The following is a 13,141-nucleotide window of genomic DNA, read 5'->3' on the forward strand; positions in this document are numbered from 1 at the left end:
GGTGAGGATATTGGGACTTTAAGATTTTTGATATGAAGTGGTTCCGGATGATTTCATCCAGCCAGCCAGCCACCCACTCACCATCTAGCTAGTCAATGGGAGATCCCACTGGGCGGGGATGTAACAAGGCCCAGGTTGTGGCCAGGGAGAAGCAGAACAGAAATGAAGCTGGCTGGAGTTGAAGTGGCTGAAAGACCAAGAGGACAGGAAACTGGATGGGTCAACCAGGAGAAGACTCTGCAGTAGTCTGCATAGAGGCTGGGCTGATTGTGGGAAAGTAAACAGACACCCACACCCCCATCCTTCCCTCTCCCTCACTGGCCCTCAAAATATAAGTTGGTAGAAGACAGTAATTAGGAAGAAAGTTGCAACATCATATGGAATGAGCCTTATGGAGGGTAGGGGAGCTCTTCACAAAATGTGGAGAACCAGTATCTTTGAAAGGCACTGGGGCATTTGGAGACCACTGACTTCCAGACACTGGACATGAGGCTTCAGGAGACAAGTCTCTACCCCAGCAGGTACCCAGAAGATCAAATATTATTATTAGCAAATGAGCAATTCCAAAGGGAAGTTTTAAACCTACCCATCAGCCATTTGGGGATATTAATGATGTTCTGAGAGCTGTCAAAGGGGCTCTGGAAGGACAAAATCTCTAATGATGACTAATCAAGCTATTTCACTTACCCTTCTAGAGCTGTGACATCCATATTTTTGCAGATTTCTGAGTTTATTTCCATTGGAAACCACTCAAAACAGGTAATCAATCAAGTAAAGTTGAAATGTCCTTAAAAGAAGTCTTTTCCCTTAGGATTCATTAGACCCTTCCCTAAAGGATGAGTCCTGGTCTTTCACAGAGTATTTACTGTAACACCTCTATAAGAACAGTTTCCTTAGAACATGTCCAGAAGTGGAGTCCACCCATCACTACAAAGGCAAACTCTGTCTCTTTCTCAAATTTTAGGCCCAAATTAGGTTAATGAATAGACTTCAACATGGTAGATTTCTTCTTAGCTCACTGCAGGATCGAGTCTTTTAAAGTAATAACTTACATGAGGAGCAAGTAGGTTTTAACCCTAAATACTACAAACCATAGCTCTTCTCTGTATATCCTCAAGACAGAATTGAAGACACATTTTTAGAGCATTTTTTTCATCTCTCATCAACTTTTTATATCACAGATAGCACTTGTCAATGAATGACATGGAATATGGTTTACAAAGATCTCAGACAATTAATGTTTCTTCAAAAGCTTACCATAAACATGACTGTCAGGATTATATGACAGAAAAAAGGTCCTTAGTTAGATAAAAGTTCAGAATTAAATAATATAAAATTATTTAAGGCTAATCTTAACTTTTGTCTCTTCTCACTTTTATTTCTTCAAAATGAAAAAAGATTATTAATGTTATAATACTTGTCCACTAACAAAAAAGTTAAGCAATGTGAAAATACAAATAGTCATTGCTAATATTTTAGGATCACTTTCCAAGCATCTCTCTATGCACATATATACATATGGACATGTAGCTAAACAATTTTATAAAAATGGTATTATACTAAATATATACTTCTATAAAGCATTATCAATATATATGCATTTTCTATGTACATAAAATTATACTTTAAACATCATTTCAATAAATATAAATAAATACATAGTATTTCATTCACTGTATGGGTATAACTCATTTATTTAATGAGACCTGTGTTACTGGCAATAACCACTTCCATGTTTTCCATATTTTAAGGAATCTGCAATGATCATCCTTGAATCATCTTTGCTCATCTTACCTGATTATCTTCTCCCAATAAACACCAAGATGTGTGGGCTGGCTGAATCAAAGGATGTACTCACTTAAAACTTATCTATATATTGCTGAACTGCTCTTCAGAACACACTACCATTCACATTTCTTCTACAAATGCAAGAGATTGTTCATTTTTCCCTTAACCTTACTCTCCCATCTTGGGCTTTATAAATCTTTTCCAATCTGATAGGCAAAAAAGCTTTCCCATTCTTTCTTTTCTTTTTCTTTCTTTTTTCTTTTTTTTTGTTTTTGAGACAGGGTCTCGCTGTGTCACCTGGCCTAGAGTACAATGGCCTCATTATAGCTCACAGCAACCTCAAATTCCTGAGCCCAGGTGATCCTCCCGCCTTAGCCTCCTGAGTAGCTGGGACCACAGGCAGGCGCCACCATGCTTGGCTATTTTTTCCATTTTTTGTAGAGGCAGGGTATGGCTCTTACTCAGGCTGGTCTCAAATTTCTGGCTTCGAGCAATTCTCCCACCTTATCCTCCCCCAAAGGGTTTTCCATTCTTTAACTTACATATCTTTACTTATTCATGTATTTATTTCACACATTTGCATTTACTATTTTTAAATAGCCTATTTGTAGCATTTATCAATTTCTCTTTTTCCTACTGATTTGTGATAACTCTTTATAAATGGAGAATAGTAACCCTTTATAAGTTCTGTCGCAAACACATTTCAGTTTGGCATATGTTTTTAGCCTAGATTATGATGATTTTATTAATAAAAAAGTTTTAAATTTTATGTAGCCTAATTTGTAAATTTTTATACTTGATTTCTAACATTTAAGAGTTCCTTAGAAAATCCCTCCTTACCTACAGATTATAAAAATGTTCACCCACATTTTTAAGGCTCTGACAGCAGTTTTCTTTCTTACATTCAGGCTGGAGTGTGTTTCAGTGTAAGGAGGCAGGTGGGAATCCCATTCTCCCCACACTCCAGCACTCATCCCAGGCCTCTCAACACCACTTATTAAATGGACTGAATTTTTAGCCAGTGATTTGAAATCCACTTCTCTCCCCATCTTTCTTTATTTCTTTTTAAATAATAAGTTCAAGTATGCAATTGTCAGCAGGCTGTGTGCCTTCCTGCCATGGCAGAAGAAGGATACACATTATGCTGGAAATATGGTTTTATAATCATAAACTACAAGTGGCTTTAAGCTGAAACTGAACTTGTTGGCCCAGTACTATGAGAAAGAAAACCACAGCATCAACCAGACTAAAAATAAAAGTTGTTATCCTTGGCAAGTAGTTCACAACTCTTTAAATAAGCAACACTAAATAACTCTATGCGTAAGAAAACACAGATACTTGGGGGTTTTCTGTAGAGCTAATGCTTCCTGATGAGTCTATACCATGTAGGTCTGCCCCAAATTAGACAACCTACACACACCGGACTGAGTCTCCCTTGTGGTTGAGAACAAATTTTTCAAGCTCCAATAAATTTTCCTTCATGGATTAGAATTCTGGGTACTAAGTCAAACTTTGTGTAAGGGCTTCAGCTGATTCAAAGCCCTGTTTTTGAGAAAAGTTTTGGCCAGGGCACAAGGACAAGCCTCTGTCAGGGAATCAACACCAGCTGGACTTCTAAATGCTCACACGGAGAAGGGAGCGCTGCTATCTGGCCTCTGGCATTTTAAGCATATGGATCTGGCTAATCAGCAACTGAGAATCTTGCTGTTATTCACTCATTTAGAGGCGTCTTCCAGTAGTTGACTGGAAACCTAGCACTTGCCAAAGACGCATCCTCTGACCGGTAGGTGAGAGTCCACATGTAACATATTGTATAGAAGTGAATCATTCTTCTATATATTGTTAGGAAACTGGGAGCCCAGTTTTGATTATCTCAGCCCGGACTTTTCTGAGCCAAGATTTAATGTCATGTAGACATCTACACGAAGTACCATTTATGCTTTTTTGGAAAACCGCAGCTGAAGACAGTGCCTGTCATATTATATATCTCTTATAAGGGAGACTCAGACCTAATGGTATGATAAATAGATCATCCCCAGTTTCTAGTACTTTTAGTTCCTCTGTTTGCTTTACTGGTTACTATTCTTTCAAATAGTTTTTTCTTTGTATTTCAACATTGTTAGCTCCTTTAGGTCATTTTCTGAAGTAGAGAGGATGTAAGTGCCAGAAATGGAGAGATTGACTGTTTTGTTTGCCACTATTTTCCTAGCACCAGAGCAGTGCCTGGCTGTAGTTGTCATCAATACATGTGTTGAACAAATAATGAGAAAATGAATGATTGAAGAAATGGACACATAAATACACATCGCATCAAAATAGAAAATACTGGGTGTGTTGTGTATTGCCACTTATTTTATTAGCAGTAATCCAAAGGTAAAGAAAGTTTTTGTTTGTAATCTCATTCATTCATTCAATAAACCTTCACTGCACATCTGCCTCCTGCCAGAATCCCTCTGACACAGCTGCTGTTCTTGATGGGCTCATAAATTTATAGGGGTAAGCCAAGGCGAGGGATCATCAGACAATTCTGGCACAGTGTGATGAGAACAATGGTAAGAGACGTGTGCAGATGCCCAGGGAGCTCAGGAGAGAGCACTTGGCCAGTTGGGAATGTGGGAAGTTGGGCCGGGAACAGAATAGCTCTTGAAGTTGTGGCCAAGGTGAGCCTCAGGGGATGAGCAGAAGGTAGTTGAGGGAAAGGCAGGGGAAGGCATGACTCCAAGAGTCCCAAGGGCAGGGCAGAGCAGACTGAACCATCGGGCGGGGGTAAGGAACTGGAAAAGGGCTGGATGTGGTGGCACCACTGAGTAAGAGGCAGGCAGTGGTGAGAAGTCAAACAGTAGGGAGGTGCAAGCCTGGCACACTCTGAGAAGCCTGGGATTTATTCTCTCAACAGTGGGAGCTTTTGAATAGGTCTTAAACTGGGAAATGACCTGGTTGGATCTGCACCTTAGCTGGGTGACCCTAAAGTCTGGGTGGAACCTGGATCCAGGCTGGCAGGACCAGTTAGCATAGGTGAGAGTTAATAAAGGCCTGGCCATCACAAGGCTACAGAAATGGAGAAATGCAAAGAAGGAATATTTTGGAGCAAATTTCCTATGTAATTTGAAAATATATTTTTATTCTATAATTCATTAGTACTAGTATTCTCAGAGAATTTCTATGGGATTCTTGCTTTGTAAATTTTCTTTTTGTTGCCTACTACAGTATACTTTGTTCCAAATGTTTTTATGATGATTCCTGATTAAAAGAACAACTGCTAAAGTCGTCATGACAAAGTGCAGCCACTTCTCTGCTTGCTTAGTAAGAAAAGCAGCAGACCAAAAAAAAAAAAAAAAAAAAATGTAATGCTGACCTTGCTAAATTTACCTCTGCGGATATAGAGATCTAAATAAGAAAGCGTGCATTGCATGCAGTACTTAAAAAGTTATTTGTAAGGTTTATTTAATCCTATCACAGCAACAGAAAGGATTTAAGAGCAACATACAGTATTACCCAAATATCTACCCCTAAATTAAGATGAAAAAATAAATCATCTCTAAAATGTTTTAGAATATGACATAGAATGTAGAAACAATATTTTCAAAAAGATACTCGCCCTGCAAACAACCATACAGAGTATTCTTTTCAGTCATTTTTTTTTCTCTTTTCCAAAGTGAAAAAATGATGAGTTAATAATTCAGCCCTGTTTTTCCTGCCCATCACCGACATCCGACTGACGTTACCTTATGCACGATGAGCTCATGAGTGCCATCTGGAAGAGTCCTGCCATCTTCCTGCATCAGGGGCACAAAAGAAAAACCAAACAACTTCTTCTCTCCTTTCTCCTTCGCTGTGAAAGGAAAAAAAAAAAAAAAAGAATCACTCACTTGTTCAAGTGCATGCTTGCACATCTGTGTTCGGATACATAGTGTGTCAAGAATCATGAGCATCAAGAAATGTCACCTCCTCACCCCAGCTCCCTCCACACAATGGAAGGCAGCTTTTATGATAGGTCATCCACCGAAAGTAGCCAGTCTCTAAACCCATATTCCTGTCCCCTAATCTGAAACTAACATTTCTTGCCTAATTTTCTTCATGGGACTCACTATCTGAAATTTTTTTTTTTTTTGAGACAGAGTCTCACTTTGTTGCCCAGGCTAGAGTGAGTGCCGTGGCATCAGCTTAGCTCACAGCAACCTCAAACTCTTGGGCTTAAGCGATCCTACTGCCTCAGCCTCCCGAGTAGCTGGGACTACAGGCATGCGCCACTATGCCCGGCTAATTTTTTCTGTATAGATTTTTAGTTGTCCATATAATGTCTTTCTATTTTTAGTAGAGACGGGGTCTCGCTCTTGCTCAGGCTGGTCTCGAACTCCTGACCTCGAGCGATCCACCCGCCTCGGCCTCCCAGAGTGCTAGGATTACAGGCGTGAGCCACCACGCCCGGCCTTGAAATTTTTTTTTTTTTTTTTAAATTTGTTGATTGTTTATTTCTTCTTTTCACCCCAAGCACCACTGAGGGCAGGGTTCTTCTCTGCTTTATTTTATTGTCTCAAAGAGTGCCAAGAACATAGTAGGTTTTCAAGAAATATATGTGAAGTGAATGAATGAATGAGTGAGAAATGCAATGTTTTGCTAACAACCCATGGAAGGAAATCTCTAAGCTCTGCCTTGATCCCTGACAGAACTTTCCCTATTCCACACATGTGAGGACAGAGAGCCCCATGGAAGCTCCCTCCTTGGAATCAGTTCTGCCCACTGAAAGACGATAGGAATCGCAAACTGTAGTTTAATAAGAGCTCACTGTACTAGCACTGGAAGCCGGAAAGAGGCAATGAGGTTTTCAGGTGGCTAATTAAGCATTACAATGGCTAGAGATGCCAAGGATCATTAGCAATTATTTCTAGATAAGGAAATTGAGATCATGGATGTTAGGTAATTTGCTGTAGATCTCTTAAGTACCATTCCAGTTCTTTCCACCAAGCTTCTTTTCTCCAAAAATGGAGAAAGCATTAACAGAACCTTGTTTGTTTGACTCTCTGCTTGTACTTAGATGGGCAGGGAGCAGCACAGCAGGGCCGGTAGCCTGTTAAACTGGACAGCTATTCTTTCCCACACGAGTGTGGCAGTGGAGTGTTACACTTGAACAGAAAAGCTCAGCTTTGGGATGCAGTAAGAGCTGGGCTGCAGGAGTTAGATATGGTGACCCTGAAGACCAGACAAGAGGTTTAGCAACACATCATTCCCTCATGAATGGTCCTGGCATTTAACCACACGGACGTGGAACCTCACCCAGTAATTCTGGGTGGCTGGTGTTTCAGGGATGTCCCCTAGCATGAGGACATCCCTGAAAATGTGATTATAGCAAAGGACTTTCTTTTAAAATCACTAATTTCAAACCACAGAGAAACTGGGAAAATACTAATGTTTGTTAAAGTTAAGCAAAAATCCCAGAAAAGATGTCTGGGAAGAGATTTTCACATTGGTGACAGTGCTGGATCTTATGATTTAGAGAAGACTTATTTAGAAATAATTTCCTAAGTTTCTTTGACTATTTATCTTTTTGATGTGGTTTGAGGTGTTCAATTCAGAAAGACAAAAAGAATAAAAATTCCAGAATGAATAAAATTAGCTAAGATAAGAAACAAAGCAATAGTTTCCCCAAATTTGCCTTCTGTTATAAAATAAAGATAAATAGCAAAGTTTAAAGTACATGATCATTTGCCCTGAGCTATTAGATCAGGATTAATAACCTGATGGACTATTATATACAGTATGCACAGTATCATCCCCTTTTACTAACAAAAAGCCCTAAATTTATGGATTCTACATCCTAACTTTCCAATTCATTCTAGTACCCTACTCCAACAATTCTGCCTTCTGGAACCTACAATTCATCAACTTTCTTCCCTCTTCTCCCTTGCTTCCCATTTCTATGGATACTTCATTCTAGTCACTTCCTTGCAAATACCTTCAACCCCCTCACTCTTCCACACTTCCATTGTAACACTCCAACCTGGTTAAATCCAACTTGCAGTTTATTCCATGCCAAACTAGACTGATTTCACTTTAACTAATGCACATTAACTGCAAAGGGGTCCTGAGCTGGGCAATCTTTCTACATTTACCTAATCAACTCACTCTCCCACTTTTCTAGATGATTCTTTCATTGATTCTCCTCCCTTCTCAAGCCTCCAACACCTTGGCACCCTCCTTACTCTCAGATGTGTAGAGAGATCCCACATGCTCCCGCACCCACCTATTAACGCACCTGCATCAGTGTCCTCCTGCAGTACCCAGAGCTGCCCTGAACTGTCCACGCTCCCACCTGAGGCCACCTCCTCCCCTGTGCACTGCAGTCCATGCTCCTCTCCCCTAAGGACATTGTTCCTAGAGTTGTCCCTTCTCTCTTTCTTCTACATCATGGTCTTTCCTCTCCTCTGAGTCACTTCCACCAAATAAACATGCTTCAAAAGCTCCACTGAATAAAAAAAAAATCTCACATCACCCAATGTTCCACTGTGGCTACTATCTCATTTCTCAGATCTTCTATACGCTTCTTCTATTTTTAAATAGCCTTTATTTTTTTAGAGCAGTTTTAGGTTCACAGCAAAATTGAGAGGAAAGTATAGAGATCTTCCATATAACCCCTACCTGCCCCCCCTGCACAACTTCCCCCACAATCAACATCCCCCACTAGAGTGGTCCATTTGTTACAACTGATGAAACTACCTTGACACATCATGATCACCCAAAGTCCATAGTTTACATTAAGGTTCACTCTTGGTGTTGCACATTCTATGGGTTTGGATCAATGTATAATAACAAGTATCTACCATTATAGTTTCACACAGAATAGTCTCACTACCCTAAAAATCCTCTGTGTACTACGTCAACCACTGATCTTTTTACTGTCTCTATAGCTTTGCCTTTTCCAGAATGTCATATAGTTGGAATCACAGAGTATGTAGCCTTTTCACATTGGCTTCTTTCACTTTGTGATATGCATTTAAGGTTCCTCCATGTCTTTTCATGGTTTGATTACTCATTTCTTTTTAATGCTGAGTAATATCCCCTTGTCTGGATATACTACAGTTTAATTTTCCATTCATCTACTGAAGGGCATCTTGGTTGTTTCCGAGTTTTGGCAATTATTATAAAGCTGCTATAAACATCCATGTGCAGGTTTTTGTGTAGACATAAGTTTTCAACTGCTCTGGGTAAATACCAAGGAGCATGATTACTGAATCATATGGTAAGAGCATGTTTACTTTCATAAGAAATCACCACACTGCCTTCCAAAGTGGCTGTACCATTTTGCAGTCCCATCAGCAATGAATGAGAGTTCCTGTTGTTGCACATGCTCGCCAGCATTTGGTGCTGTCAGTGTTTTGGATTTTGGCCATTCTAATAGGTGTGTGGTAGTATCCTGTTCTTTTTTCCCTGAAAACATGTGGTAAGTGATAGGAGGCATCTCTTCATAAGCTTTTTTTACATCTGTATATCTTCTTTGGTGCAGTATCTGTTAAGGTCTTTGGCCCATATTTTAACCAAGTTGTTCAGTTTCTTGTTATTGAATTTTAAGAGTTGTTTGTATATTTTGCATAACAGTCCTTTATCAGATATGCCTTTTGTAAATATTTTCTCCCAATCTGTGGCTTATCTTTTCATTCTTTTGACAGTGCTTTTCACAGATCAGAAAATTTTTAATTTTAATGTAGTTCAGCTTATCAGTTCTTCCTTTCATAGATCATGCCTTTGGTGTTGTATTGCCAAATCCAGAGTGATCAAAATTTTCTCCTATGTTATCTTCTAGGGGTTTTATAGTTTTCCATTTTACATTTAGTTCCATGATCCATTTGAGTTAATTTTGGGGAAGAATGTAAGGTCTATTTCTAGCTTCATTTTTTTTTGCAAACGAATGTCCAGTTATTCCAGCACCATTTGTTTAAAAGACTATCTTCCTCCATTGTATTGTCTTTGATCCTTTGTCAAAGATCAGTTGACTGACTATATTTAAGTGGGTCTATTTCTGGTCTCTCTATTCTGTTCCATGGATCTACTTATCTGTTGTTTCCCAAGACCATGCTATCTCAATTACTATAGCTTTATAGTAAGTCTTGAAGTTGAGTAATGTTAGATCTCCAACTTTGTTCTTCTCTTTCAATATTTTGTTGTCTATTCTGGGTCTTCTGCTTTTCCATATGAATTTTAAGATCAGATTTTTAATATTCCCCAAAATCCCTTGTTGGGATTTTGATTAGGATCACATTGAATCTATACATCCAGTTAGGAACTGACATCTTGACAATATTGAGTCTTCCTATACATCAACGCAGCTCTTGTATTCTCTATAGAAAAACTTCCCCAAAGATTTGTCTCTGCTCACTGCTTCACCTTCCTTTCCTCCATCTCACTCTTGAACTACTGTTCATCGCCACAAATTCACTAAAACCACTTGTCAGATCCAGTGGCTTCCATGATGACAAATCAAATGACAATTTCTCTGTCTTCATCTATTTGATTTATCTCTGGCACCTGATACATCTGATCAATCCTCTCTTAAAAAACTGCCTTCTTTTAGCCTCTTGGATTCTGTTCTTCCTTGACTGTCCTTCAGTCTACTGGCTCTTCCTTCTTATTATCCCTTAATGGCTCCTTCTCCTTATCCCAGCTCTAAATGTGGTGATGCCCTAGAAATCCAACCTTGGACTTCCCTTTGCTGTCAAAACTTACTATCTAGGAATCTCATCCAGTCTCAGGCTTTAAAAACCATTAAAATCAGTGATGTACTGAGGCTGGATCATATGGGCTCATAGTGCTTAAAGGGCACATCTTTCCCCAACTCCACATTCAGTGATGTCGTGGTGGTAGCTTGACATTGCCCATGGTGGGAGTATTTACACTATGGAAATCAGCAAATGCTATAGTTCAGGGCTATTCCTATCCAAATGCTGGTTACTAAATATTTACAGCAGACCAACTACTGAACTATACCTTCTCATTCTCAAGTTTAAGTGTTGAACCTGTACCTCATTCAGCTGCCTATTTGATATCTTGCCTAATAAACATCTCAGATTTAATGCCTCTAAAATGGAATGTTTGATTTTTGCTCCCCAAACAGATTCTTCCTATTGTCTTTCTTGATTCATTAGATGACCACTTCATTCTCAGGCCTAAATCTTTGGGTCATCCTTTACTTTTCTCCTTCATTCACTTCTAATCTGTCAATATTCTGTAAAAAAAAAAAAAAAAAAAAAAGAATTGAGCCTCTACCATTCTAAAGCAGACCACTTTAATCTCTCATTTGGAGGACTAAAAAAACCTCCCAATGGTCTTACTGTTTCCAACTGGCCTACCTGCAATCTATTATCCATACAGCAGCCAGATTTATCTTCAGCTCAAATCCTCTAAAGGCTCTCCTCACGCCAAATAAAATCCATAGTCCTCACGGTGATGCCAAAGACAATATGAGATCTGCCTCCCCTGCTACCTTTCTGGCCTGCTTGTTATTCCTTGAAAATGCCAAGCATGTTTCAACCTCATGTCCTTTGTACTGTTCTCTCTGCCTGAAATATTCTCTCCCCAGATATCTCAATGGCTCAGGCCTTCACTTCTTTAGTCTCCTTATCAGAGAGGTCTTTCCTGACTGCCCTGTGTAGAATAGCAACACATTAACATCACTTTCTATCCCCTACCCCCAATTTAAGTCTTCTTCACCACACTTACACTCACCACCTGATATATTATGTATTTATTTGCTCATTTGCTGTCTGACTTCCCTCTCTAGAATGAAAGCTAGTTGTGTTTGCAAACCTATCTCTAGTACCCCAAAAGTGCTTGGCACATAGTGAGTATTCAATAAATATTTGCTTCATGAATTATATTTTTGAATTAATATATGAACACAGAAAAATATTAGGAAGCCCATGTGATAAAATGATTACAGTGGTTATTTGCAGTCTGTGGTATTATGGGGATATTTTTCTTCTTTACACTTTGTTGTTTCTTCTAAATTTTAGTAATGAACATTAAGAAAAACTCCAAACCTGTGAATAGTGTTTGAAGTACAAGGATGAGAGGCAGAGTTCTAACAGATTTTACTGAAAATAGCCTTTATCCTGCTTTCCAAGCTCTGAATTATAATAATTTTCTCCAAATGCAGTCTCCCTTTTTCTACTGTTTCACCTTTATTTTCCTCCATCTTTTTCTTACCTTAAAGCTAAAGGCTCATACTAGGCCCAAGTGAGAATTTATAACAAGAATTGGTGGAAGGAATAGTATGGCCCCATTCCAAGTCCTTTATGTTTTCCTACTTCAAGTCCTTTACATGAAACTCTTCTGGGAATGTGGAAGAATCATAAGGCTCTGCTAAGCCATCTTCCTGCACTCTGAAACATCCACAAAAGCATAATTTACGGAGCTCCCTGAGCCAAATCTGAAATATGCCATAGTTCCAGTAATGAACAAAGTCCTCCTCTGCCTGAACCTTGGGTGAATTACATCACTCAGGTGAAGTCGCCATATATCTCTTGGCAAAGCATTATTCCTTCCAGACCAGAGAGGAGCCTGCTGCTTCTCCTATAATGTGATTCTCTTGGAGCTCTCACTTGCTGTACTGTTCCCAAAGCAAGATTCACGAGACACAAGGTGCACTCCGAGGCAGTGTCTCAGACACAGCGACACAGGGAATAGCAGAAGACCCCTGGGCTGGCGGTTGGTAGGGGAAGGGAGTGGGGGCTTCAGGAGGTGATAATGAGTACAAAAGAATTAAAAGAGAGACATCAAGAAATCACAACTTTATGGATAGCAATGTCCACACGGACAAATCCTGTATCATTTCTATACTTTGGGTTGTTTAAATCTGTAAAATGAGGCAATTACTTCATATCTCTAAGTCCTTTTCTGGTTGACACTATTTAATCCTCACTCGAATACTGTCTGAGTCTGTATAGTGATGTAGATACGTATAAATCTGAGCCTACCAAAGGCTTTTCTAATGGCTTCACATGCCCAGAAAAGCCCTGATCTGTCTGATCAGCTCCTAGAGATATCATACTGGTTAGTGTTGCCTAAGACCACCAGAACCAGTCCAGTTTTTAATGCTGTGTCTCCCCTTTCTGTAAATGACAAACTGATTTTTATGAAAGTAATCAATTTAAGGAAAACCTAAATTTCCTGTATATTTATTTTTCTCCTTCCTCTATGTTTCCATAGAGGTTATTGGCTCTTAAATGAGTCCACTTACCTCTTGGGACCCCCTTACCTTCATTTCTCTCACCTGGACGGCTCTCATTTGTCACACACTTCCTGCAGATCAGGCCATATCCTCTTCACACCTTAGTAAGCAGATTACCCTGACACAACAAAG

General features: G+C 39.3%; 1 protein-coding gene across 3 annotated transcripts in view; it reads right to left on the reverse strand.

Moving 5' to 3' along the window:
• The window catches only part of DOCK4 (dedicator of cytokinesis 4), a 413,001-nt gene that overhangs the window by 132,734 nt on the left and 267,126 nt on the right, over positions 1–13,141 (reverse strand). For all 3 annotated transcript variants that reach the window (XM_069462529.1, XM_069462528.1, XM_069462526.1), the window contains exon 16: positions 5,514–5,620. In XM_069462529.1, the coding sequence (XP_069318630.1) occupies positions 5,514–5,620 (107 nt within the window). The remainder of the gene's footprint in view (positions 1–5,513; positions 5,621–13,141) is intronic.

This window comes from Eulemur rufifrons, chromosome 29, assembly GCF_041146395.1.
Source record: "Eulemur rufifrons isolate Redbay chromosome 29, OSU_ERuf_1, whole genome shotgun sequence".
In the NCBI taxonomy this organism is placed as follows: domain Eukaryota; kingdom Metazoa; phylum Chordata; class Mammalia; order Primates; family Lemuridae; genus Eulemur; species Eulemur rufifrons.